Source organism: Tamandua tetradactyla, chromosome 5 (assembly GCF_023851605.1).
Source record: "Tamandua tetradactyla isolate mTamTet1 chromosome 5, mTamTet1.pri, whole genome shotgun sequence".
NCBI classification, from domain to species: Eukaryota; Metazoa; Chordata; class Mammalia; order Pilosa; family Myrmecophagidae; genus Tamandua; species Tamandua tetradactyla.
The window spans coordinates 119515099-119542852 of NC_135331.1; the positions used below are offsets into that span (position 1 = coordinate 119515099).

The 27754-nt window shown below is 36.3% G+C and overlaps 2 protein-coding genes across 7 annotated transcripts in view; one reads left to right on the plus strand and one right to left on the minus strand.

The window, feature by feature from the left end:
* The window catches only part of PHF3 (PHD finger protein 3), a 109818-nt gene extending 104729 nt beyond the window's left edge, over nt 1-5089 (plus strand). For all 6 annotated transcript variants that reach the window (XM_077162173.1, XM_077162174.1, XM_077162176.1 and 3 more), the window contains 2 exons: nt 923-1118; nt 1331-5089. In XM_077162173.1, coding sequence (XP_077018288.1) covers nt 923-1118; nt 1331-3456 — 2322 coding nt within the window. In that variant the 3' untranslated portion in view covers nt 3457-5089. The remainder of the gene's footprint in view (nt 1-922; nt 1119-1330) is intronic.
* Nucleotides 5090-7763: 2674 nt separating this feature from the next.
* The window catches only part of EYS (EGF-like photoreceptor maintenance factor), a 1737133-nt gene continuing 1717142 nt past the window's right edge, over nt 7764-27754 (minus strand). Inside the window, 3 exon segments of the mRNA XM_077159432.1 lie at nt 7764-7775; nt 10215-11404; nt 15733-15894. Of these exon segments, the coding sequence (XP_077015547.1) occupies nt 7764-7775; nt 10215-11404; nt 15733-15894 (1364 nt within the window).

Below are 27754 nucleotides of genomic sequence, written 5' to 3' on the forward strand. Positions count from 1 at the left end.
ATTCGCTCTTAATCTACCCATATATTACTGCCCAGCACTTTATAGTATGTTTCCATCTTGAACTGATTGGAACCCTGTAATAGTTGTATAATAATATATGTATGGCATTTTCTTAATCTAAAACATGGCAGTTTAGGTGACAGACCTTTTATAAGTCTTAAAGTCACAGTTCAACTCATACATGTTTATTCTAGGATTCTGTATCATTTTAGGCTTTACAACAAATCATGCTCTCCCCATTTTGATTGATACTTTAATGAAAAAAGCATCCATCTCTTATTCTACCAAGATAATACCAAATTAGGAATGTCTTTTCTATCTAAAACAAAGCTAAGAACCCAGAGACCCAGAGGCAAACAAAAAAGTTCTTGAATGAGCCAACTATATTTTACAGAATTTATTGCATATGTGCATTGGGAGGTCTTGCCCTCAGCCTTTCCACTTTATATCTAAGTGTAATTCCAGTAAAATGGGTTGTCTGTAGATTTCTATTTTTGTGTATAAGTATGCATAGTTGGTGCTGTTAAATTCCAGTGTGCCAGTGCACAGGCATCTGTCTGTGGAGGTCTTAGCTTTGGAAATCAGAAAATAGTATAGATGTATAAGGACTTGAATTTTACTGTCATCTTTGCTACTAACAATTCATATGACCTGAACAAATTAGTCACCTTGGGGCTCAATTTCTTGAGAATCCTTTAAGTAAAAAAAAAAAAAAAGAAAAATCCATCAGTAGCTTACCAAAGCTCTTTCTTTAATACTTGTTTCCTTCCAGTATTCTCTTCTGATTTTAAGTTGGTAAACCAAATTATTTGGTAATGATCATTATAAAATTCAATATATTATTATTAATTGAGAAAGGGTATTTAAAACCACGCTTTTCTTTACTTTTTTTTCATGACTGTTTGTTATTTTTCTTGACTAGGAAATTTGTGTGGTTCGCTTCACACCAGTAACTGAAGAAGATCAAATTTCTTATACTTTGCTGTTTGCATACTTCAGTAGCAGAAAGCGCTATGGGGTAGCTGCTAACAACATGAAACAGGTTAAGGATATGTACCTTATACCTTTGGGTGCCGCAGATAAGATTCCACACCCTCTTGTGCCTTTTGATGGACCTGGTAGGTATACATTTTAGTAATAGAATATTATTGAAATAAAGTGGGAAATGGGACCAAATTGAAAAAGCTTTCTTTCTTGGAATCCACCTCTAGAGATGGCTTGTCAGGGACAGTTACCCATTTGATAGCCTGTAGTAAGCCACATGCAAAATTTACTATTTTATTGTAATGATTAGAAATGACTATTAATTGATATTTTTGGTTCTATACAGGACTTGAACTGCACAGACCTAATTTATTGTTGGGCTTAATTATTCGTCAGAAACTGAAGCGGCAGCATAGTGCTAGTGCTAGTACTAGTCATACAGCTGAGGCTCCTGAAAGTGTACCAATGGCATTACCCCCTGATAAAAAAAGTAAAATAGAAGTTTCTACAGAAGAAGCACCAGAGGAAGAAAATGACTTTTTTAATTCTTTTACAACTGTGTTACACAAGCAGAGAAATAAGCCTCAGCAGTCTCTTCAGGAAGACCTTCCAACAGCAATTGAACCTTTAGTGGAAGTCACCAAACAGGAGCCACCAAAACCTTTAAGATTTCTTCCTGGGGTATTGATTGGCTGGGAAAATCAACCTTCAACTCTGGAATTAGCAAATAAACCTCTCCCTGTGGATGATATACTTCAAAGCCTTTTGGGCACTACTGGTCAAGTATATGAACAGGCTCAGTCAGTGATAGAACAGAATACTCTTAAAGAAATTCCATTTATAAATGAGCAAACGAACCTGAAAGCAGAGAAAATAGATAAAGTGGAAGTAACTGATGTTGAAGCCAAGGAAGTAAAGATTAAAGTAGATAATCTTTCAGAATCTGCAGATAATTCAATTGTAGTAGTAGAAGAAACATCAGTAGTGGGGTCTTCTTCCATTTCTCCAGGGCCCTTGACAAGTCTTAGTCTCAGAGGTAAGCCACCAGATGTTTCTACAGAAGCCTTCCTAACAAATTTATCCATTCAGTCAAAGCAAGAGGAAACTTTGGAAAGTAAGGAGAGACCATTAAAAAAACAGCTGCTGCAAGATCAGGAGAGTAATTCGCAAGATAATAGGACTTCAAATATTAGTTCTCCTTGCAGATCTAATGTAGGAAAAGGAAACATAGATGGTAATATGAGTTGCAGTGACAACCTTGTTGCCAATATGACACGGTCCCCACAATTTATCAACCTAAAAAGGGATCCTAGGCAAGCAGCAGGACGAAGTCAGCAGGTAACTACTTCAGAAAGCAAAGATGTTGATAGTTGCCGGAATGGAGAAAAACACCCCCTACCCAGCCTGTCACACAACAAGGAGCACTTAATAGAACAAGTCAATGTAGAAGACAAATCTCCTATAGAGAAAAACTCATGTGTTCAGCAGAGTGATAACTCAAAGGTTGCACAAAACTCACCCTCTGTAGAAAACATACACACTTCTCAAACAGAACAAACAAAACCTTTACAGGAGGATATTTTAATGCAAAATATTGAAACTGTGCACCCATTTCGAAGAGGATCGACAGCAACAACGTCTCATTTTGAAGTTGGAAATGTATGCCAAACAGAATTTCCTTCCAAAAGCATCACCTTTACTTCCAGAAGCACCAGCCCTAGGACGAATGTAAATTTTCCACCCATGAGGCCACAGCAGCCCAACCTTCAACATCTCAAGTCAAGTCCCCCTGGATTTCCATTCCCAGGGCCTCCTAATTTCCCCCCACAAAGCATGTTTGGATTTCCACCACATTTACCACCCCCATTACTCCCCCCTCCAGGCTTTGGCTTTGCTCAGAATCCCATGGTTCCCTGGCCACCTGTTGTTCATCTGACAGGTCAACCACAACGTATGATGGGCCCCCTTTCACAAGCATCAAGGTATATAGGCCCACAGAATTTTTACCAGGTTAAAGACATTCGGAGACCAGAAAGACGTCATAGTGACCCTTGGGGTAGACAAGACCAACAGCAGCTGGATAGGCAATTTAATAGGGGGAAAGGCGATCGTCAGAGATTTTATAGTGATTCACACCATTTGAAAAGAGAACGACATGAAAAGGAGTGGGAACAAGAATCTGAAAGGCATAGACGCAGAGACAGAACCCAAGACAAGGACAGAGACAGAAAAAACAGGGAGGAAGGGCACAAAGATAAAGAGAGGGCCCGGTTATCACATGGTGATCGAGGGGCAGATGGAAAAGCAAGCAGAGAGAGTAGGAATGTAGACAAGAAACCAGATAAACTTAAAAGTGAAGACCATGAAAAGGACAAAGAACGAGAGAAAACTAAACACAGAGAAGGTGAAAAGGACAGGGATAGGTACCACAAAGATAGGGACCATACTGACAGAGCTAAAAGCAAAAGGTAGAATTTGCAGGCTGTTTCAAGATTACATTTAAATAACTGTTAAATGTTGTATCTTAAAACTTTATAATATTGCCTGCTAAGATTGTGCCATCTTTTACATTTTTAATAGTGGTGGTTTGCAGAACAATAAACTCCAATTCTGTGTGTTGGTGCAGAGTGCTCTGTACCAGTGCTCATCATCCCTTATTCATACCAACTATCCTTAGTTGTAGGAATTTAATATTTTTAAAAGTTTTACATTGCTGTATATTCAAAGATTTGTTTTATTAATATGCAATAAAGGCTTAGAAATTTTAGTTTTATTCCTTAATTGATAAATATGGTTAACTATGGAATATATTTACTGCCTCTAGTGAATGTCCTTTATATAATGACTAATTTGAGAGTAATGTGTGCTCTGTAAGTTTGTTTTAAATTGCACTGTTTTTAAAGAAACTGTAGAGGACCTACAAAAACCAAGCAACTTCATAATCAGATTATACTAATCATTTAGTTGAGCAGTTTTTGACCAAGAATCAGAAGCAAGGAGTACATTCATTACTTTAATCTGTACCCATTGTAGGCATTTTATTACCGTATACTACAGCTTTGTAGTAGGCCATTATTTTCCTTTTCCTTTTTGGCTCTTCAGAAACTTGAATACTTAAGCTTGTACATGATCTTGTGTTTTGCTATCCTTTTTACTGTAAAATGTAAATATTTTAAGGAATATTTTGATTCTAAATATGATAAAAGAATTTCTCTCCTATTTTGTGTGTTTGATTTGAAATTCAGTAATATAAGAATTTCCTCTTTAAAACTTTTTTATCTTCAGACATTATTCTTATCTAATTCAGCCAAGAACGTATAGCCATAGCTGTCTACGTCAGGCATTAAATGAAGGGAAAAACAGGTTCTTTTGTAGATTCAGTTATGTAGTTCTGAAGAGGCTAGAATTTAGAGCTACCATTGAAAAACTGCAGCTATATTCTAACCCACTTTATATGTATGCTTCTGAAAATTTGTACATCATCAAATTTTGGTACACTGAATCACTAATCATTGTAAAGTCACCAAACTTTTATTTAAGAGAAACATGTGAATCTTTTTGTAAAATATGTAATTAACCCTAATTTGTTTTTAGAGTAACTCTACAGTTTCATATGTCAGGTTTGCTTGAAATTGAAAGCACATAAAGGCTATCGTTAACCCAAATCTAAAAATATTTACTCTAAAATACTGTATTGATTGCTATAATTTAAATCAGTAACTACCAAACGATGCTGACACTTGGGACAAAAAGAAAAAGGAGAAACCAGTGTTTTTATTTATGTTGATACTTGGGACAAAAAGAAAAAAGAAACCAGTGTTTTTATTTACTTGCCCTAATGAAAAAAATATGTGATGCCACAAAATTAAGAAGATTACGTTTGTTTTCCTAGAGTATAAAGCTTGGAGTTAAAAATTGGTTTGAAATTGAATCCACCTTACTATACTCCCTGGAGGGAAAAGGAGAGAGAATTCAAAACTAAACATTTTGTCTAATTTGCAACAACGTACAATATTTTCCCCTCCCCCCATCCTCTGAAGTTAATCATTATGAAAGTTCTGAAACAGAGGATTTGTATTTAAATAAAGTTTGTTTAACTTTGGTCTATTTTTCTTTTGAAAATTAACTTGTTAGGGAAAAAGTCATTTAATTCCTAAATCTAAGGCCAGTCGACTGACTTTTGCAACATTATGAAGAAATTGTTGCTGAGGTTTTGCAAAAGAACTTTAACTCTGTATGTTTTCAGTAGGTCTGCTTTCATAGATTTCTGTTTCAGGGGTTGATCAGGCCAATGGAAGAAAGCCTTCAAGGCAGTTTCTGACCACTTCTTAGCTAGCTAATATTTTCTCTAATGTTGTTGGGATGTTCACTTCAAAATTGTTCACTTTGCATTGGAAGTTGAAATATATATCTTTTTAACATAGGCAAGGCTATACCATCTACTAGTGATGACTATTCCCTGAGATTAGGGTCTACTAAGCATTAGAACCAGGTCTTTCACATTGTGGCTGACTCTGAAATATTGTGGAGAGTAGGGAAAGTATGGATATATTGATAAACTTTCCTGTGAGGAAAGAAAGAAAATGAGAAAAGTTTCCAATGAGTATGTAGATCCAGAGCCACATTCAGTGTTTAAGCCCCATCTGTACCAGCTTTAAGTGAACTAGTAAACTAATGAACTTCATCTTTCATTTTCTCCTGTTTTAAGATAGACATTCTTTTTAAAAATCGTTTGACACCTTTTAGAATTTAGAACCATTTTAAAGTTCAGCTTATATGTACCCCTACTAAGTAAAATATTATGAGGGTATCTAAGTACTTTTGAAGTCCACCCCTTATAATTCTTGTGGCAATAAGAAAGTCTCTATGAACCTCTGAATGTCAAGGCTTGTGTTAAGAACTTTACTTAAACCTTGATGAGCCCTGAAACAGGAGGACTTGTCTTAGGGATGAAGAAACTGGTTATTTAGAAAAGTCGGAAATTTTTCTCAAGGTTAAGACTGCCATTGTCAGAACTGAAATCCTACCCAAGTTCCACTGTTCTCCAAAATCCATGTGACTATTGAGCTTTAGGAATTGAGAAAGGAGAAAAACAGAAGCCCAACTATCACACCGTTCACAGCCATTTATCCCCCATCCTGCCAATCTGTCCAAAACCTTCACTGAGCAACCTACCTCTTCCAAAATAAGACATGACCCAGAACTCATGGATTCTGTACAGATTTGCAAAGTTCATACTAAATCACAATTTTTCCTACATTCTTGCTGCTTTGACAAATTACCACAAATATAATGGTTTAAAACCACATCTGACATGAATCTGAATGGAATCCAAGTGTCAGCAGAGTGCATTCGTTTTTGGCGGATCTAGGGAAGAATATTTTCTTGCCTTTTTCAGCTTCTGGAAGCTCGTTGCTTTCCTTTGCTCATGGCTTCTTCCTCCATCTTTATAGCTAACGTATAAGGCTGAATCTTCCTCGTGTTGTCACCTCCTGATTTTCTTCTACTTTGACTATATTAGATTCGCTTGAATAATGCAGACAAATCATTTTAAAGTCAGGTGATTAACAACCTTAATTCCATCTGTAATCTTAGTTCTTTTTTGCCATGTAACCTCTATTTCTAGGTTACAGGGATTAGAATATAGACATCTTTAGGGAACCATTCTATCTACCTCGGCTTCTGATTCACCAATTGCAGTTTAGTTAGAAAGATTAGGGTAATCTAATCTTAAATTTTTGGAGTTTGTTGTAGAACCTCTAAGGCCATAGTAAATAAATGTTGAAAATTAAGAAAAATATCAATAATAGAGAAGAAATGAGAATGTCACATTACTTGGGCCATAATATGTGTTTATGTATGTGTGTTAATTGGTAAGTTTACACTCGTTTCTTAGTTTGTACAGTGGCTGTTTTTTAAAAGTATATAATCAAACTTAAATGCATCATGAAAGCTTGCTAATCAATCAGATCTTACTAAAATAAATAATAAACTTCAACATTTTGATATTTCAGTTGCACTATCCCCATCTCCTCAAACACCTTTAAATAGGTTACGATCTACTGATTACAAAGAACAAAATACATAATCTGAACTTGATTCCTGTCTCTCACAGCAATGCATGAATAAAATTAATTACTGCCTTAAAAGGGTGCCAAACACATTGAATCTTTGATTCCTGTTTTGCAAAGAATTTCAGTGATTCATGTATAGAGGCAAGTGGGTGAGGTGAAAAATAGATCAATCTTGAAGTGTCTTGAAAACCTAAATACACTATTTCAGCTTACTGATTCAGAACAGAGTCATCGGGGACATCCTATCATATGTACTATAGAAAGGGCAGTGAATCCACTGTAACTCCAAATATACCTAAATACTTTTTCTATGAAATAATTATATATATATAATTATATATATAATCTCCAAACTTTTTTTTTTTTTTTGGTATGTTGTATGGCAGGGACACATTTCATTCTTCCATGTGCATATCGCATTATTGCAGCACCGTTTGTTGAATTTTTTTTTTTTTCTCGCTTGCTTGTGTTTTGGTGGGGGAAGTGCATGGACTGGGAATTGAACCCAAGTCTCCCGCATGGCAGGCAAGAATTCTACCACTGAACTACTCTTGCACCCCAATAATCTCCAAACTTTTAAATTTATTTTAAAAGCATGCTTCTCTCCAAAATAATTTTTTCCCAGAACTTTTTCTTTAAAAGTTGTAAGTTAAATATTATTCCATCCCTTGGTTTTGTTAGGTACTTTAAAAAATACTCTCATGTTTACGTTGAACACTGTTTCGCAAACATAAGATTTATATCAAAATCTTGAAAGTTCTTTCTATATTAACTATAGAGAAAGATATATATACTTTGTTCTGTAAAGGCATACTGTGTAGGAATTCTTCAACACCACCATCATCAGGAGAGCAAAACTAGGAATAATGTTTTAAGGTGAAAAGAGTTTCACCAAGTTATTTTGACTTAGTAGGAGAATCTCTTGGTACTCATTTCTTCAACAAATATTTGTTGTTCTTCCATAAATACTTATTGTATGTCTAGTCTGTAGGCATTTGTTAAGTTTGGGAATTCATTGGTGAGGAAAACAAAGATTCCAACCTCTGAGCTGCAGTGTAGTTTAGGAGACATAACTGATTACTCTTGAGCATAAAAATCTTCAAAGCAGCGATTCTTAATGGTTTCAGGACCCCTTTACACTCTTACAAATTATTGAGAACCCCAGAGAGCTTTTGTTTATATGGGTTATGTATATATCATTATTTGGCATATTAGAAAGTAATATTTAATCCTATTACATGTTAATATAACGTTTTTTTTTTTAAGAAAAACGACTTCCAAACTAAATCACACTTATCTAGAAATGTCACTGTTTTCATTTTTGCACATCTTTACTGTCTGTCTTAAATGAAGACAGCTGGATGGATTCTCTTGTCTGCTTCTGCAATCTGTTGAATTATATCGTCTTGTTTGAAACATGTAAAGAAAATCTGGCCTCGCACAGGTTAGTCTTTGGGAGAGTACTTTGTGAATCTCCTGAAAAGGACTAGGGGCCTCTTAGAAGTGCAATTGCTACCATAAAGAAAAGGCACACTATTATAAGAACACAGGGTCCTGGGCTAGTATGATGAAAGTGGTGTAGGCAAACTTCCCTGAAGCTTTTCTAAGCTTCCTTAGAACAGTTTTCTTGACTTTATACATAAAATTGTATAGTTAGAATTGGTAAGCAGTCCATAAAGGAATCTTTTAACAGCGATTGTCTTCATGATCTCAGCACCTCAATGTCAAAAGATAATGGTGGGGATCAAAACAAGTGTAGGCCAAAGTCTTTCAAGCAAATATTGAGTGAAATTGTCTAAGTGATTTTTGTCTTTTTGTTTTGAATTAAATGGTGCCAAAGTTCTGAACTTTGGTCTGAGGGCGTCCCAAGGATGTGTATAGCTTTGTGGTTGAAATGGAATTGCTAAAATAACAAGGACCCAAACGCTGCTATTTATGATTCTTCAAATGATGAAGATAAATTACTTACCTAGTTTTTTTTTTTAATAAATGAATCAGCACATGCAGATATTACTTATTAATAGCATTTGAGAAGTTAAACCTACATCCTCAACCCCATAACTGTAAATTCTTTCCTCCATTTGCTTGATGTTTACTTATTTTTCCTTTTAAAGTTTAAATTCTGCTTATTACCAAGATTGTGTGTTTTTTCCACATATTCCTATTCTAGCTATTAGTGCTTCATGTCAGTAATGTGCTACCTGTTGCTTTCTTGGTGGCAAGATACATTCTGAAAATAGTAACGAAAATACTAAGCCCACTTTTCAATCTGCAGTGGCAAAGTGGGAGTAGGAAAATATAAATGCCACTTACAGTTAAATCAATAACTTGTTTGGACACAATATACTTTCTAAACATATACTTTTAAAGGTACAGATAATTTTTAATGGCATTCAGAACCTGTTTTGTGCCGAATTTTGAGATCTTGGAAAAAGTTATGTAAATACATGGTTTAAAAAGCCAATTTAGTTCCACAAAGTTTATGAACAGTCCTCTGCACTACTGTACAGGGTAAAACCACTTTCAGTTATTTTTAAACGTGGGTTAGGATATTTGCTTTCATATTTTGAAGTGATTTCTAAAATCTATTTTTTAAAAATCTATTAATGTCTTACTATGGAAGGTGGCAGCTTTCACAAGCCCACTCAACCTCACCTTTCCTCTTCCCAGATTCATCCAATGATTTTTGGTTTATGTTCTTATTCAAGTTTTACAATATTATGATCATGTTAAATATTCATAACTGAGTCATGCCATATAATACCATTGCATTTCCTTTCTTGAATAATTTTTACTTTTCCCTTGGTTAAATAACTTGCATTATTTTATTATTTATCCAAGGACCTGTGACATTAATTTCCACCTGAATTTTATTTAAAAAAAAAATTCACAGATGGATAAACAAATGAACAAAGGGGGCTAAAACTGAAGAATCAACATATGTACAGATAAATATTTGAAAAACAACCAAAACCTTTTCTTTAGCTAAATATTACAAGTTTATAAAAAAAGATATGTTAACATTTAAGCTCTTTCAGGCAGGGGTAGTGTCCATGTTAATTACTACTCAAGATGTAACTATCAAAGTAACGTTTTACATATATATGTATAATATTAACATATAATATTAAAATTGCACATATTAGTTTGTGTGACCTAATTTTATTCATCTCCATTATAAATATTGTATCCTTCTGACTTAATTAGCTCAATTTTTTTTCGATCCTGAAAAAATACATCTTTAATTTTGCCAATAAAATCTCTCTCAAAAATCTCGTGAGTAACAATATTTACCCTTCGCCCATATTCAAACCCCCCTAAATAACTAACACCCTCATAGTTTAGCGCAACAAATTTTTTGTGTGGATCAATATCCTCAGAGAGAATTAGATTGTCATCTAAATAGGCCTTGATAAGAGTCTGATTTTGAATTATAATTACATGGTGCCATTTGTTAAAACAGAATGTGCCATTGCTATAGATCATAGGCACAGAGATTCTTTCTCCCAGGTTAATTGCTATTTTCAGGGTCCGATTATGGAAACCAATTGCCAGAAAATCATTGTCTTCATTTTGAGCTTTTCCCATCCAAACAATTAAGCCTTCTCTTTCAGCAGTACTAAAATTTAAGGATACAGTAGTGAACTTAAGGTTTCTCATCCTGTAATTTGAATCAATGTGCTTAATATAAGAATTACCCATAAATTTTGCAATTGAAAACGAAGTTTTCTTTTCACAGTGTCTTCCCATCCAACCCAAAGTACACAAACAATTGTAGGAAAATGATTGGTCAGATACACACAGAGATTGGTGGAGGCACAGATTATTCAAACAATACACTGACTGGTTACATGTATTTCCAGCCCAATGTGACAAACATCTGCAAGAAAAAGTTGTGCCATTTATTATGCACTCACCTCCATTTCTGCACACACTGTACCCACAAGCTGTCCCATCACAGTCACCTACATTTGAACCACCTTTTGCTCCTAATTCAGTTAATTGTAATTCTTGATTATTTATAATAACTTCTCGGATACAACCTTGGAAACCTATAGGTTCATTTGCTATTGCCATGAGATTGACAAGATTTAAGGATGTCACTCCTCCAATATAGAAGTCTGTATTTGTGTCCAAGGAACTCATTTTAGTGGTGGCTTTCTCTGTTACAGTCATCCCATCGAGATCAAGGTAACCTTCAGCACCAACTCTTCCTGCTTCAACCACATGCCAAGTACTTCCATTAGTAGTTACTTTTTGGAGAGTTTCTAGAATGATAGTTCTGTCACCAAGGTTGTAGCGAAGTTGGACAGAGCCATTTACTAAAGAGATACATAAAAAATCACCTGTCAAGGAAAACATGATACAATTAATAAAATGTTATGTCATTAACAAAATATCCCCCTACACAGAAAAGGCACTCAAGTTTTGGTTTGGAAAAGAAAAAAAAGTTTTATTTCCATTTGCAGATCAAAACATACATGTATACATTCATACACATATCGCTGTCCTGTATTCTATCATTTTGATCAGGAACTGGCCTCATAAATTTTTCCTGCTTGTAGATATTTCACACTGTGAATGTATTGTCATACAAAGTTAAAACAAGGAGTGATTTTAAGTAAGACTATGTAAAAACAAAAGAGTATTTTAGATGTTTTACTCCAAGCCACTGATTCTATTTTTTGACAGATTGGGGAGCTAGACAAGAGAGAAAAAATAAGAAAGAAGCTAATAGTGGTACTGCTCAAAAACTCCTATATTGTGTGCTCTCCAAACAAAGTTCTACCCATGCCCATGGCTTCAAGCTCTTTTATGTACATAACTCTCAATGTGACATCTCTATTTGGATGTTTTAAAGTCACCTTAAATGTAGATGCCACTCTACTCCAAGAAATTGCCCTGATTAATTCAGAAGCAGGAAATAGCTCCAGAGGGCGAGGTTTTTTTCCTGTCAGTTCTTTAATAGCACCAGATTGCCCTCCTTCAGAATATTTATCTCAGCTTATAATCATAAAACTTTGTGTGAACAATCCTTAACAAATGTTGGGGCCCTATATGGTTTAGTGTCTATATGAAGTTGTAAAGAGACATTGAGAGGAAAAGCAAATACAACCCTAAAAGACTGGCAAAAGAATACCTCTTCAATGTAAAATTGCTTTCAAGAGGGTAGCAAAGGGGTTTTACACAGTGTACTATGCAGGAATCTTCTCCAAAACATCTCCTCCTCCTAATATTTCACACATGGCACCTAAGAAAACTTTCTTCCCTTTCCTCATTCAGGATGACTAAGTGCTCAGTGTGCCTCCTTTTTCCTCTTACTCCCACTGCAGTGCCAGGCACCACCATGCACCACAAGTGGTGTCTTTTCTTTCTACTCCCCGTGTCCACACCAGAGCATTTTAGGATGGTTGCCAATACCTGGCAGCTCTGCAGTGCTACACCTCTCATTTCCACCCAAGAAAAGTGAGACTTATGTAGAGTATGGTTCTCCCGCTTTTATCATTTTTTTTTTCCATAGGGAAACTCCAGTGAATATAAATCCTTTACATCATTACATCTATCATTATTTGGTTATCTGCAGCCTTCACTAGCTCATAGGTTTCATGAGAACAGAGTCTGTCAGATTTGGCCAACATTTTATCCCTAGCACTTAGGACAATGCCTGGTGCATAAATAGACTCTCAGTAAATAATTGCTGAAATGCCTTTGTGAAATTTAGGGTAAAATGACTCTAGAATGTTTCTCAAATACTAGCTTTAGATTGCAAGCAAAAAGTAAAACATTTTTTCCTATAATAAGGTAAAAATAGTTAAAAAAATATTTCCCAAGAAAAGGAAGAAATTCAATTTATTAGCATTTAATTTCTAACACAAACATCATTTTAAGTATAAAAGGAGAGTAATAGCATTACAAATATTCAGGTTATATCAAGACATTAAATGCAGATTAGATAAGTTGAAATATTTTTATGCCACCAGACACGGGAACAGTGAAGCATTATTGATGTTAAAATTTTATAGCACTTTATATACTTGTTTCTTGCTAGTGAACACAAAGCAGTTCCCTTTCACAGAATTATGGAAGAAGTTTCTTTTGCTATTTAATGTGTTGTGCAGTATCTCTATGGTAAAAAGTCTTGCAGTGAAATACCATAACAAATAATTTCAAAGAGAAGAGATGATAATTTCAAAGAGAAAAGATGACGTGATTGCCTCCACCTCACCATCCTTAATTATGGGACATAGAAACCTTGTAGGACCTAACATTTGTGAAAAAGCTAAATACACAAGATTTGATATACTTTTTTTTTCTCTAGAAGTGGAAAGAAAAGGTAATTTTAATTTATTCTCTCATTGTTTAGCTGTTTGCATATACTTTAATTTCACACGGGATGGCTAGGCTTTTTCTTGATAAACATTTGTTTGAGACAATTATAATTATATCAACATGAATTCAGGCCCTCTAATTTGCACGTAACACAATACTGATAATTTTTATATGCCAAAAACTAATTTTAAGGTGTTGGTAGAAACAGATGAATAGGAACCAGAGTCTTATCATCAATTTAAAGTCTCTTTCCAAAGTCAGAGATCTGAAGTCAATTGAGACAATTATCATTTTGTTTCAAATTTTACACTATTTGAGATTTTTCATGTTATTAATGTCTATAGAGATACAGAAACTGTTAAGAATTTGGTTTTCCACATATGAGGTTCTAATTGGCTCCTGCTAGCTAAATTTGCATTATTTTGACATTGTGAAGAAGGTACTGTTTCAATGTCTTTTTTTTTTTTGTATTAAATGTTTGGGCTTTTTTTTTTTTTTCTAGTAGCTCCTCTTAGCAGAGCACCTTGTTTAACATATACATAAGACATATCCTTTAGAGAGGGTGCAAAGTAAAGGTGCATACTGTATCCGTATGCACCTTAAATAAAAGAAACAGTCTTCAAATAAGCTATGTAATAAACTTATTATATTACTTGACTCAAATAAGTTTGTGCTTTTCGTCTGATAATTTTCTTTAGGTTAATCTAAGAATGTAAGGCTTAGGTTTTTAAATATTTTAAAGCTTTTATGATTTCTTTACATAAATGTTGGATGCAGCAATAATCGTGACATGAAACAAATAAATGTATTTTCTAATGGCAGTAAAAGGTAAGTGACTGTCCATGAATTGAAATACATGCCATTGATTAAAAGTTAATAAGAAATTGTGCCCCTGCCCTCTGTTCTAGTTTGCTAAGGCTGCCAGAATGCAGTATGCTCAAGATGGGTTGGCTTTTACAAAGGGGATTTATTTAGTTACAAATTTACTAATTTGGAAAGGCACACAATGATATCTGCTGGGTTTTTCTCCTGACTTCTGCATTCAAATGGCTTTCCTTTGGACAGTTTCTTTCTGCATCTCCAAACATCTAGGTCTGAGCTGGTTCTGAGCTCTGAGATGCATTGTGCGGATTTCCTTCGAACTGTGCTGAACTGCTCAGTTCTCTTCCCACCTCTCTCTTTTAAGCCTCCAGCTAATCAAATTAAGTGTCACTCATTGCAGAAGGCACTCCCCTTAGCTGACCACAGATAAAATTAGCCATAGGTAAAATTCACATGCTGATGATTTAAGACCACAGCAACAGAGCAACTGAGTACCATCACCTGACCAAGTTGACACCTGAGCCTAACTACTACACCTTCTAATGTGTGTTAGTGTATATGAGCTTTGCATTTTATACATGTAAATATAAATATGTATCCAGCATACTAATTATAAAACAATAGCACAATAGTCCCTGCCAGTTACAATCCTGAATATCACTTGATTTTTTGCCCTATTCGTATAAGGTCGTACTTACATGAACCTTGAGGGGTTTTCTTTAATGAGCTATATAACTGATATTGTCTTTTAATGCCTTGATTTTAAAATGAGCATACCACCTGGATATATTTATTGCATATTTTTTATGCTATCTATGAATCTTTTATGGTTCAAAGACATTTTTATAAATTTATTTTGGAACATGGATCCTAGGTTTACTATTTAGATGACAGAATAACGAAGAATGTTTTTGAGCTATAAATATGGATAAATCTGTATGAAATATATCAGTCATGCTTTTCTTTCCTTTACCTTTTTTTTTCCCTTTGTATGCTTAATGGCCGGGGTCACATTTCATTATTTTTCCATGTGAGTATCCTGTTATTACAGCACCATTTGTTGAATTTTTGTTTGGTTTTCCATTTGTTTGTTTGGGAAGTGCATGGACTAGGAATCAAACCCAGGTCTCTTGCATGGCCGGTGAGAATTCTACCCTTGCACCCTTCTCCTTTACCTTTTAATTGCATATTTTGTCCCATTTGACATAGGTCTCTCATGCCTGACTTCAGCCCCCTTTTTGATCAGGTTGTTATGAAGTTGAGCATTAAATATGTTTAGATTTTGCTAACTTTAATTCCAACAAAGCTCCTGCCATTTCATTAGCACTGGTATTTAGAGAGACTAAATTCATAAATATATATTTGCTGTGACACTAGAACATAAAAGTATCAAGTGTTTAAATAATTTATAGTTAGGTGACTGAAATCATAAAAATACTTTCACCCATTCTTTAATAATTAGACTATTAGAAATTCATTAAGATCTTTTTTTAACCTACAAATAAAGATCTGCCAATCTTACCTGATTGTGCCTTTAAGTGTTGTGCAACATAAAATAGGATTCCATCTGCAGAAAGAGGTTGGAATTGTAATTTAATATGGGTCTTCTTTCGAATAGGAAAGGAAGCAAAAGACATCCAGGATAATTCATTGCTTCTGAAAGATGGGTCGCTTATAGATAAAGCTAAAAATAAAAATAAAAGAACGGAATCATCTGCCGGATTTCAAATACCATTATTGCTCATAAATACAATAAGTTGCCCATAAATTTTGTCATTTAGAAACTTATCTTCTACAAGGTGTTCCTAGGCAAATATATTGAGAATTTTTCTTTTTAATTAGCGAAGTTGTGGGTTTACAGAACAATTATGCATAAAATACAAGATTCCTATATACCATCCTAGCACCTTTCACTGGTAGGGAACATTTGTTACAACTGATGGTAGCACTTTTAAATATATTTATATATATTTTTCATAGTAGTTACCTTTGTTACAATTGATGAAAGATTATTAAAATAATACTATTAACTATTGTCCATGCTTTACATTTAGTATATTTTTTCCTATATAACAACCTATTATTAACATCTTGTACTAGTGCCATACATTTGCTATAGTTAACGAAAGAATAGTTTCCCATTTTTGCTATTAACTATAGACCATCATCTACCATAGGGTTTCACTGTGTTATACAGCCCTATGTTTTATCTTTAATATTATTCTAGTAATATATATAACCTTTTAACCACATTCACCTGTATAATTCATTGCTGTTAATTACATTCACAATATTGTGCTACCATTGCTACCATCCATTTCCAGACAATTGCAATCAACCTAAATATAAATTCTGTATAAATTAAGCATCAACACCCCATTCTGTACACCCAGTCTATCCCCTGGTAACCTGAAATCTAGATTCTAAACCTATGAATTGGCTTGTTATAATTAGGTTATATCAGTGAAATCATATAATATTTGTCTTTTTAATGTATGGTTTATTTCACTCAGTAGAAGGTCCTCAAAGTTCATCCATGATGTCTAATGTATCATGGACTTTATTCATTCTTACAGCTGAATAATATTCCATTGTAAATATATAACGCATTTGTTTACCCATTCATTGGCTGATGGATACTGGGTTGCTTTCATCTTTTGGCAATTGTGAATAATGCTGCTATGAACATCGGTGTGCAAATATCTGTTCAAGTCCAAATTTTTTTTTTCATGCACAGTCTCCAGGAATCAAACCTGGGTCTCCAGCATGGCAGGCTAGAATTCTGCCACTGAGCCACCATTGCACTGCCCTTTAAGCCCATACTTTTAATACTTCTGAGTATATGCTTGGATCTGGAATTGTGAGGTCATGTGGTAATTCTATACATAGCTTTCTGAGAAAATGCTAAAGTATCTTCTGGAATAGCTGTACCATTTTACATTCCCACCAGCAATGAATGATGTTCTTATTTCTCCACATTCCCTCCAAACTTGTAGTTCCTGTTTTTTTTTTTTTTAATAGTAGCCATTCTAGTGGGTATGAAATGATATTTCATTTTGGTTTTGACTTGTATTTCCCTAATAGCTAGTGATTTTTAGTGTATTGTCATGTGTTTTTTTTAGCCATTTGTATGTTCTCTCTGCAGAAATGTCTTGTTGGGGCCCAGGTCAGGTTTTTCATGAAGCAGGCCACTGACTGCTGGCAAGGCCACATCAGAGTAACCTTGGAGGCATGGCCCTTTGGTCTCCTGTGTGATGAGGTCCAGCCTGGGCTGTGCCTTATCTAATCCAGCCTTACTGTGAGAAACTGCCTCTGCAGTTTCAAGCAAGCTAATTAATGTTCACTCTGTTCTCAAGAAAATTCTGCATCCCTATTCATTACGTCGAGCACCTTTTCATGTACTGCACTGCCTTATCTAGATTTCTGTTGTCAAACAATATAGAATAAACTTGTGCTGGCTTCTCGTGGTCATTGTCTTCAGTCAGGCAAAAGCCCCCACTTTCTCTTAAACTCTGTGTTGTACTTTTTCTCAATCTCCTACTGCCCCTTCTGACCATGTTTGAACAGTTGCTTGAGCTGGGCTCGGCAATTGGCACCTGAACAGGGACCTGATAGGGGAAATCTTAAAGTATAAAGTGAGGAGAAGCTCGAGGGATGTCCGCTACAAATACTACAGAGCTACAAAGAGCTACAAAAAAGGTAAGGAGCGAATTGGAGGTATTTTAAGTTAGGTGTAAAACATGAGGAATTCAAGTTCAGCAGAAAGGAAACTATACTCAGATGATAAAATCTATTCTGTCTATTAGGGGAATTAAATTTCCTCAGTCTCAGAAACTTTTCTTAGTCAGGTACAGGATTGCTGCCCATGGTTTCCAGAAGAAGGTACAGTTAATCCTCAAACTTGGGCAAAAGTAGGAGAACAGCTAAAAAGCAGATATGACAATCTTGGTTCTAAACATATTCCTATATGTACTTTTACTTTGTGGATGTTAATTTGTGATCAGCTTTCTCCAGATCATGAATTTGTCCAAATGGCGCAGTCAGTACAAGAATCTTTTTCCTCTGTTGCCATTATTGACCCTCCTTATTCTACAACAGATGATAAAAAGGGGAAGGATGATAAGCCAGAAATAGATGATACCCTTCCTCTGGCATCTCCTTTTCTTCCTCTGGCATTTCCTGGTCTGCCTTTAATGACTTATCCTGATTTGACCACACTTTCTATGAAGGAGACACTGCCTAATTTATGTTATGCTACTGCTTCCCCGAATGTGGGCCCGTCTCATATGAGGCCACGGCGACCCGGAGAAAAGGACATTACTTTTTTGAATGACTATCATGGCCCTTGTGTAACTGCTCTTGTATTTCCCACTGCTCCTCTGGAGAAAGAATTTACTCCTTTGGAAGGCACTTTACATGTGACTAGAGAAAACGGGGACAACACAGTTGATTTCCAAATGTTTCCTATATTTGAAGGGCCTCACCCTCAGATCCAGGGTCAGGTTCAAAGATATCATGAACCTATTCCATTTAAAACTTTAAAGGAATTAAAAAAATGCATGTGATTTTTTTAAAAATTTTTTATTAATTAAAAAAAATTACAAGAAACAAACATTCCCAACACATACACTCAGCAATTCACAATATCATCACATAGTTGCATATTCATCATCATGATTATTTCTCAGAACATTAGCATCAATTCAGAAAAAGAAAGAAAAAGACAACAGAAAACTATAACAAACAGAAAAAAAATTTTTACAGGCCATAGCCCTTACTGATCCCTTTCACTGATCACTAGCATTTCAAACTAAATCTATTTTAACATTTGTTCCCCCTATTATTTATTTTTATTCCATATGTTCCTCTCATCTGTTGACATGGTATATAAAAGGAGCACCAGACACAAGGGTTTCACAATCACACAGTCACATTGTGAAAGCTATATCATTATACAATCATCATCAAGAAACATGGCTGCTGGAACACAGCTCTACATTTTCAGGCAGTTCCCTCCAGCCTCTCCACTTCCTCTTGGATAACAAGGTGATATCTACTTAATGCATAAGAATAACCTCCAGGATAACCTCTCGACTCTGTTTGGAATCTCTCAGCTATTAACACTTTCTCTCATTTCCCTCTTCCCCCTTTTGGTGGAGAAGGTTTTCTCAATCCCTTGATGCTGGGTCTCAGCTCATCCTAGAGTTTTTCTCAATCCCTTGATGCTGAATCTCAGCTCATTCTGGGATTTCTGTCCCATGCTGCCAGGAAGATCCACACCCCTGGGAGTCATGTCCAATGTAGACAGGGGGAGGGTGGTGAGTCTGCTTGCTGTGTTGGCTGGAGAGAGAGGCCACATCTGAGCAACAAAAGAGGTTCTCTTGGGGGTGACTCTTAGGCTTAATTTTAAGTAGGCTTGACCTATCCCCTGTGGGGTTAAGTTTCATATGAACAAACCCCAAGACTGGGGGCTCAGCCTATAGCTTTGGTTGTCCACACTGCTTGTGAGAATATCAAGAATTCAACTTGGGGAAGTTGAGTTTTCCCCCATTCTCACCATTCCCTGAAGGAGACTTTGCAAATACTTTTCTGCTCACTGATCAAATCACTCTGGGATTCATCAGGGCATCATCTGGACAAACCAACAAAATCTCATGTCCTATACAAACTTCCATGTACTTAAGGTGTTCAATCAACTATCCACATAAGTTATATTAGGAGATGCACTAGTCAAAGTATAGATTTGTACCAAATAAACATTTGTACCAAATAAACATTTTTTGCTTTGGTCTCTCACATTAGTTGAAATTTTAAACTATTAAGTACCATCTATTTTCAACACACTGCAGTAATGACATTCTTCTGTTCTTCCTCATGCAAAAACATTTTTTAAATTTGTACATTTAGTCACTATCATTATACACTCTAGGCATTCCTAGATTACACCATCTCAATCTTTATTGTCTTTCTTTGTGATTTCATTTATGCCCTAGCCCTCCTCACTCTATCATTCTCATATGCAGCTTCATTCAGTGTTTTAACATAATTACATTACAGTTAGGTAATATTGTGCTGTCCATTTCTGAGTTTTTATATTCAGTCCTGTTGCACAATCTGTATCCCTTCAGCTCCAATTACCCAATATCTTACCCTATTTCTATCTCCTGATGGTCTCTGTTACCAAGGAAATATTCCAAGTTTATTCACTAATGTCAGTTCATATCAGTGAGACCATACAGTATATGTCCTTTTGTTTCTGGCTAATCACACTCAGCATAATGTCCTTAAGGTCCATTCATGTTGTTACATACTTCATAACTTTATTCTGTCTTACAGCTGCATAATATTCCATCTTATGTAAATGTCACAGTTTGTTTAGCCAACTGTCTGTTGATGGACATTTTGGCTGTTTCCAACTCTTGGTAGTTGTTAATAATGCTGCTATAAACATTGGTATGTAAATGTCCATTTGTGTCCTTGGCCTTGTGTCCTTTGAGTAGAGACAGCATATAGATGGGTCCTGTTTTTTAATCCATTCTGTCAGACTATGTCTTTTGATTGGAGAGTTTAATCCATCAACATTCAGTGTTATTACTGCATGGGTAGTACTTTCTTCTACTATTTTGCCTTCTGGATTTTATATGTCATATCTAATTTTCCTTCTTTTTACCTTTACTCATAGTCTTCCTTTCTACACTCTTCTCCACACCTCTCTCTTCTGTCTTCGTATCTGTCTCTAGTGTTCCCTTTAGTATTTCTTGCAGAGCTCATCTCTTAGTCACAAATTCTCTCAGTTATTTTTTGTCTGAAAATGTTTTAATTTCTCCCTCATTTTTGAAGGACAGTTTTGATGGATATAGAATTCTTGGTTGGCAGTTTTTCTCTTTTAATAATTTAAATACATTATCCCACTGTCTTCTCGCCTCCATGGTTTCTGCTGAGAGATCTGCGCATAGTCTTATTGGGCTTCCCTTGTATGTGATGGATTGCTTTACTCTTGTTGCTTTCAAGATCCTCTCTTTCTCTTTGACCTCTGACATTCTGATTATTAAATGTCTTGGAGTATGTCTATTTGGATCTATTCTCTTTGGGGTACGCTGCACTTCTTGGATCTGTAATTTTAAGTCTTTCATAACAGTTGGGAAATTTTCAGTGATAATTTCTTCCATTAGTTTTTCTCCTCCTTTTCCCTTCTCTTCTCCTTCTGGGACACCCACAACACGTGTATTCATGTGCTTCATATTGTCTTTCAATTCCCTGAGTCCCTGCTCATATTTTTCCATTTTTTCCACTATAGTTTCTGTTTCTTGTCGGATTTCAGATGTTCCGTCCTCCAGTTCACTAATCCTAACCTCTGTTTCTCGAAATCTACCATTGTAGGTTTCCATTGTTTTTTTCATCTCTTCTACTGTGTCTTTCATTCCCATAAGTTCTGTGATTTGTTTTTTCAGAATTTCAGTTTCTTCTTTTTGTTCTTTCCTTGCCTTCTTTATATCCTCCCTCAATTCATTGATTTGGTTTTTGATGAGGTTTTCCATGTTTGTTCGTGCATTCTGAATTAATTGTTTCAGCTCCTGTATGTCATTTGAATTGTTGGTTTGTTCCTTTGACTGAGCCATATCTTCAATTTTCCTAGTGTGATTTGTTATTTTTTGCTGGCGTCTAGGCATTTAATTACTTTAATTACTTTATTCTGGAGATTGCTTTCACTTCTTTTATCTAGGGTTTTCTTGCTGGATGAATTTGTTGTCTATCTTTTCTTTGACATTCCATTCAGCTTTATCTGGACCTTTAGCTTAAGTTTTGTTTAACAGAGGAGAATTTTTCAGTTCTTGTTTTCTTGTTTCTTGCCCTGCTTGTGTGGTGTCTTTCCCCCACACACACTTAGGAGGGTCTACTTAGATATTATAGACCCCAGCCAGATTTTCCACACCAAACACCCCTCCTATCAGGAGGAAAGAGTCACCTGCATCAGTTTTCCCAGAGGGTGAAACCCAGCAGGTTGAAAGACTTTCCTGTGAAGTCTCTGGACACTGTTTTTCTTATCCTGCCCAATATATGGTGCTTGTCTGACTGCAGGTCCCACCAGCATAAGATGATGCGGTACCTTTAACTTCGGCAGACTCTCCCTGCTGGGGGTGTGGTGGAGACAGAGGAGAGGTTGTAGGCTGGTTTTAATGGCTTCAAATTACCAAGCCCTGGTGTCTGAATTCCTTGATGGAGGGATTCCACCTGGGTGGGGCGTCACCCCTCCCCTGGGGAAGGCACAAGCTCCAGATAAGCCCCCAAAAGAGCTCACTTCTGCCTATGGCTGGGGCAGTTGCAGCCTGAAAAGTCCTGCCACTGTATCCAGAGGCAGTCAAGCCTTTGTAGATACACAGCCACAAAAACCTCTGTTTCCTTCTCCCCCCCCGCCTTTTACTGTCAGTCTTGCCCCTTTGGCACTGGGGCAAAAATGAGCAACCTCCACTTTGATCAGGTTCACCTAAGCTGGGGGCCTATTTTTAGTAGTCAGAATTTGTTAATCAGTTCCACAATTGGCGTTTGATTGTGCCCAGTCCCTGCTGCTGGTAAAGTCCTTTCCTTTCCCCTCTGGGAAGCAGCCTGTGGGGGAGGGGAGCTGGCCGCTGCAGCTTTGGGAACTCACAGTTCTGGGGGGTGCTCACAGCCGGTCCAGCTGGTCCAGACTGAGGTACGCTGTGTGTTTGGTCACTGTCGTGGCTCTGGGAGCTATTCTGTTTTGTTTCTGGTTATTTAGTAGTTGTTCTGGAGGATGAACTAAAATGTGCACGTTGTTAACCCGCCATCTTGACCTGGAAGTCTCTCCGCTTTTTTTTAAATTAATAAATAAATTTTAAAAAGATATTAGGTAATAGTAAAAATAATGCATGTGCCCAATGTGGAGCAATAGTGCCATTTTCTTTTGCTCTTTTAGACTCTCTGCCCTGTGGAAATCCCTTAGCTCCTAAATATTGGACTATTCTTGCCAAAGCCTGTCTAAATGGAGGAGACTATTTATTATGGAAATCTATTGGTATGATAAATGTGATTAACAGGCTCATAGAAACAGGAGAAATAATATTCCCATGACAGTGGAAATGTTAGTAGGAACTGGTCAATATAACAGTTAAATCAACAGCTTCAGTTCAAAATTCAATTTTATGAACAGTCTGCCCAAGCAGCAGTCATGGCTTGGAGACATTCGCCTACTAGGGGAATAAAAACAACAGATATTAGCAAGGTTAGACAGGGCCCAGAGAAACCATATGAAGACTTTGTTTCCAGGCTTTTTAAAAATATAAGTAGAATTGTAGAGGACCCTGAGGCTGGAGATGTTCTAGTCAAACAATTGGCCTTTGAAAATGCAAATAAAGTTTGTCAAGATGCTATTTGGCCTTATAATAAAACTGGAACTATCTCAGACTATGTTCTGAAATTGGACCCTCTTATATACAGGGTATAACTTTAGCTGCAGCCTTGAAAGGGTCCCTGTTGTCTAATCAGCATCAGGGAGGGGAAAATAAAGGAGCTTATCTCAATTGTGGTAAACCAGGACATTTTGGTCAGGAATGTAAGAATAAATTTATCAATAAAGTTCCTGATCTTTGTCCCCGATGTAGAAAAGGAAAACGCTGGGCTAATGAGTGCTGATCTCAGACTTCCTCCTCCAGTCAGCCTCTTCCTCCATGGCAGGGAAACTTGCAGAGGGGCCTGCCTCAGCCCCATCAAACAGAAGGGGCTGTTTAAAAAATAAATCCACTTGCAATGAGGCCAACTTATACCATGTCAAAGGGACCACCCCCTCTGATAAACTCTCCATCAACCCCTGCATCACAGACCTTTTCCCAGCAACCCCTGGAAGCACAGGATTGGACCTAGTCCCTCCTCCCGAGTCATACAGACTCCACAAATGGGGCCTCAAGTGATTCCGACAGGAATGTACGGCCTTATTCCAAAAGAAACAGTGGGATTAATTTTAGGAAGGAACACTATGTCTGTTCGAGGTTTGCAAATCTATCCAGGAGTTATAGATGCTGATTATGAAGGGGAAATTAAAGTAATAGCCCAGGCTAATTACGAAATTGTTCAATTGCTAACTGACACCTGTTTTGCTCAAATTGTTTTAGTTCCTCTTATCAAAACCTCAAATAAAATTCTGTCTCAAAGAAAAAGAGGATCAAATGGTTTTGGATCTTCAAATTCAGCTTATTAGGCACAAACAATTAAATCAGAAAGGCCAGAATTAGAGCTCCTCATAGAAGGAAAGCCTTTCAAAGGCCTTTTATACACTGGAGCTGATGTTTCAGTAATAGATGAACAATACTGCCCTTCTTCATGGCCCGAGGAAGAAATGGCTGCCGATTTAGAAGGCATTAGAGCTGTTACTAACCCTAGTCAAAGCTCTAAACTTCTAAAATGGCAAGACCCAGATGGACAACAAGGATGGTTCCAACCATATATTCTTAAAGATATTCCTTTAAGTTTATGGGGACGAGATGTGCTTGGAAGCATGGGTGTATTACTTGTTAGTCTGAACAATGCTGTCACAGCTGTGATGTTAAAACAAGGATTTATTCCTACCCAAGGTCTAGGAAAACATTAACAAGGTCAACCTTATCCCATTCAGGTCACGGAAATGTGATCCATCTGGCATTGGTTTTTCCTATCCCTCTACTCCATTAAAGTCTTTTTAGAGGTGGCCTTGATCAAAACCCCTACTCAAAGGACTACTGATAAAATTACATGGCTTTCAGATAGTCCAGTTTGGGTAAACCGATGGCCTCTAAAAGGGGAAAAACTACAAGTAGTCCATGCCTTAGTAAAAGAACAATTATTAGCAGGGCATATAAAAAAACTAACAGTCCTTGGAAATCTCCAATTGTTGTTATTAAAAAGAAATCAGGGAAGTAGAGATTACTTCAAGACCTTAGTGCAGTTAATGCAACTATGCAACCCATGGTGTCGTTGCAATGGGGTCTACCTTCACCAACCATGATACCTTGGCGCTTTCATTTGATAATCATAGACTTAAAAGATGCCTTTTCTACCATTTCCTTGCATCCAGCAGACACTGAAAGATTTGCTTTTTCAGTGCCACAACTTAATTTTCAAGTTCCTGTTATAAGATATTGTTGGCAGGTGTTGCCTCAGTGCATGACTAATAGTCCCACTTTATGTCAAAAATATGTTGCAGCTGCTATTTTACCAGTTAGAGAACAATTTCCAAATTCTTATATTATCCATTATATGAATGATATCTTGGTGTCATGTAAAGATCCAAATCAATTATTAATTACATTTGGGCATCTGGAAGAGAACTTGAAACAGCCTCATTTATTGATAGCACCTGAAAAGATGAAAAAACCAGCACCTTATCAATACTGAGGTTTTATAGTGGATGGCCAAAAAATTAAACCTCAAAGATTACAAATCAGGGCCAATTCTCTTATTATAATTAAATGACTTTCAGAAACTTTTGGGAGGTATTAACTGGCTCCGGCCATCCTTAAAGTTAACTACTTCAGACTTAAGTCCTTTATTTGAAATTCTCAAGGGTGACATAGGTCCCAGTTCTCCTCGACAGATTACCCCAGAGGCAGAAGCCTCTCTCTCTCGAGTTAATCAGGATAGTCAATCAGCACAATTAACCTGTGTGAATCCACAACAACCTTGTTTTTTAATTATTCCCAAAACTCCATATCGACCTACAGTGGTGTTATGGCAAATCCAAGGCTCTCTTGAATGTATTTATTTACAGCACATTCTGCATACATCCTTATTACCTTATTTTGAGGCTGTAGCTATCTTAATTGCAGAGGGCTGACACCGTCTTGCACAGTTGAATAATAAAGAATTTGATAAAATTATTGTGCCTTATGATTCTCCACAACAATCTTGGCTTTGGGAAAATTCTGATCCCTGGCAGATCAGTCTAGCCAACTATTCTAATAGTATTGATGATCATTACCCACTAGATAAATTACTCCAATTTTCTCAACATCATAATTATGTTTTTCCAAAAATTGTTCAAACTCGCCCTATACCTGCTGCTTTAATAGTATTCACTGATAGCTCTCAAACAGCAGTAGGATTTTACAGTGCAGAAGGCTCTCAAAAACAAAACGTGTCTGTTTCTTCTGCCCAGCAAGCTGAACTTTATGCTATTTGCATAGCTTTAAATTATTTTCCTCCATGACCATTAAACTTATATAGTGACAGTCAATACTCAGTACATGTTTTCACTTTTATTGAAACTGCTCCATTAGGTCATACATCTTCACCTCAAATATTTACATTATTTACTACATTACAAAAGCTCCACATGCCCAAACTTGTTCAGTTTTCATTGGACACATCTGTTCTCATACTCAATTTTCGGGGCCCCTTGCTGCTCAGAATGCTATGGTTGATTATATGTTAGCAAATGTCATTTTTATTGGAGTAAATAATTACAAAGCTGCTCAACATTCACATTCTAAATTTCATCAAAATTCTGAAGCATTAAGAAAGGAATTTAAAATTACTAAAGACCAAGCATGGCCCATGGTAAAAAATCATCATTCTTGCATTCCTTTTCAGTCAGTTCCTCATTTTTTAATTAATCCTTTTGGTTTACAGCCTAACCAATTACGGCAAATGGGTATAACTCATTTTGCAGAATTTGGTCATTTGCAATGGGTATATGTTACTATTGATACTCTGCTCTTATTTTTGCTACCTACCAACCTAGGGAAAGCTCAAAACATGCTATTTTGCATTGCCTAGCTGCATTTCCCATTACGGAAATACTGACAGCACTTCAGACTGATAATGGCCCAGCTTATGTAAGTCATAGTTTTAACAAATTTTCGTATCCCTCATACCACAGGAATTCCACATAATCTGCAAGGACAAGCCATTATTGAACGAGTTCATAGTTCTCTTAAATCAATGCTTGAAAAACGAAAAGGGGGAGAATACCTTACCTCCCCTTTTAGCCCTTTTTTGTTTTAAATTTTTTAAATCTGAAAGACTCCCTCACACCAGCTGAAACTCCTTTCCAGGGAACACTCACACAACCCACAGCATTAGTACAGTGGAAAGATTTATAGAGCAATCAATGGAAAGGAACTGATCCTGCTTTAATGTGGGGAAGAGGTTATGTTTGTGCTTTTCCAGGAGATGCAGAGTGACCATTTTGGGTCCCAGAATGCTGTGTGACACACGAATCCGGAGCAGCAGACCGAACCATTGATAACACGGGTGAAGGAGTTAATGCCGATTGCCCAGAACCAGCAGAAACGCCGCCGCCAGCTGATGACTAATACTTAAATTACTTTTAGCCAATAAATTTTAATGCTTTGTTCTGTATTTATATAAAACATATATGTATAAACTAAATTTATTCCAAAATAACCATGGCTTGTGTCGGAGGCAGATCAAATTCTAAGGGCCAAATGCAAGGGAAAGATGCATTTGTGGAGCCTGTTCTGTTCACCTGATGTTGCAACTAATGTTGCTATTGTGTGACCTTGGTAAGAAACAGTTAAAATGTGCACTCTAGC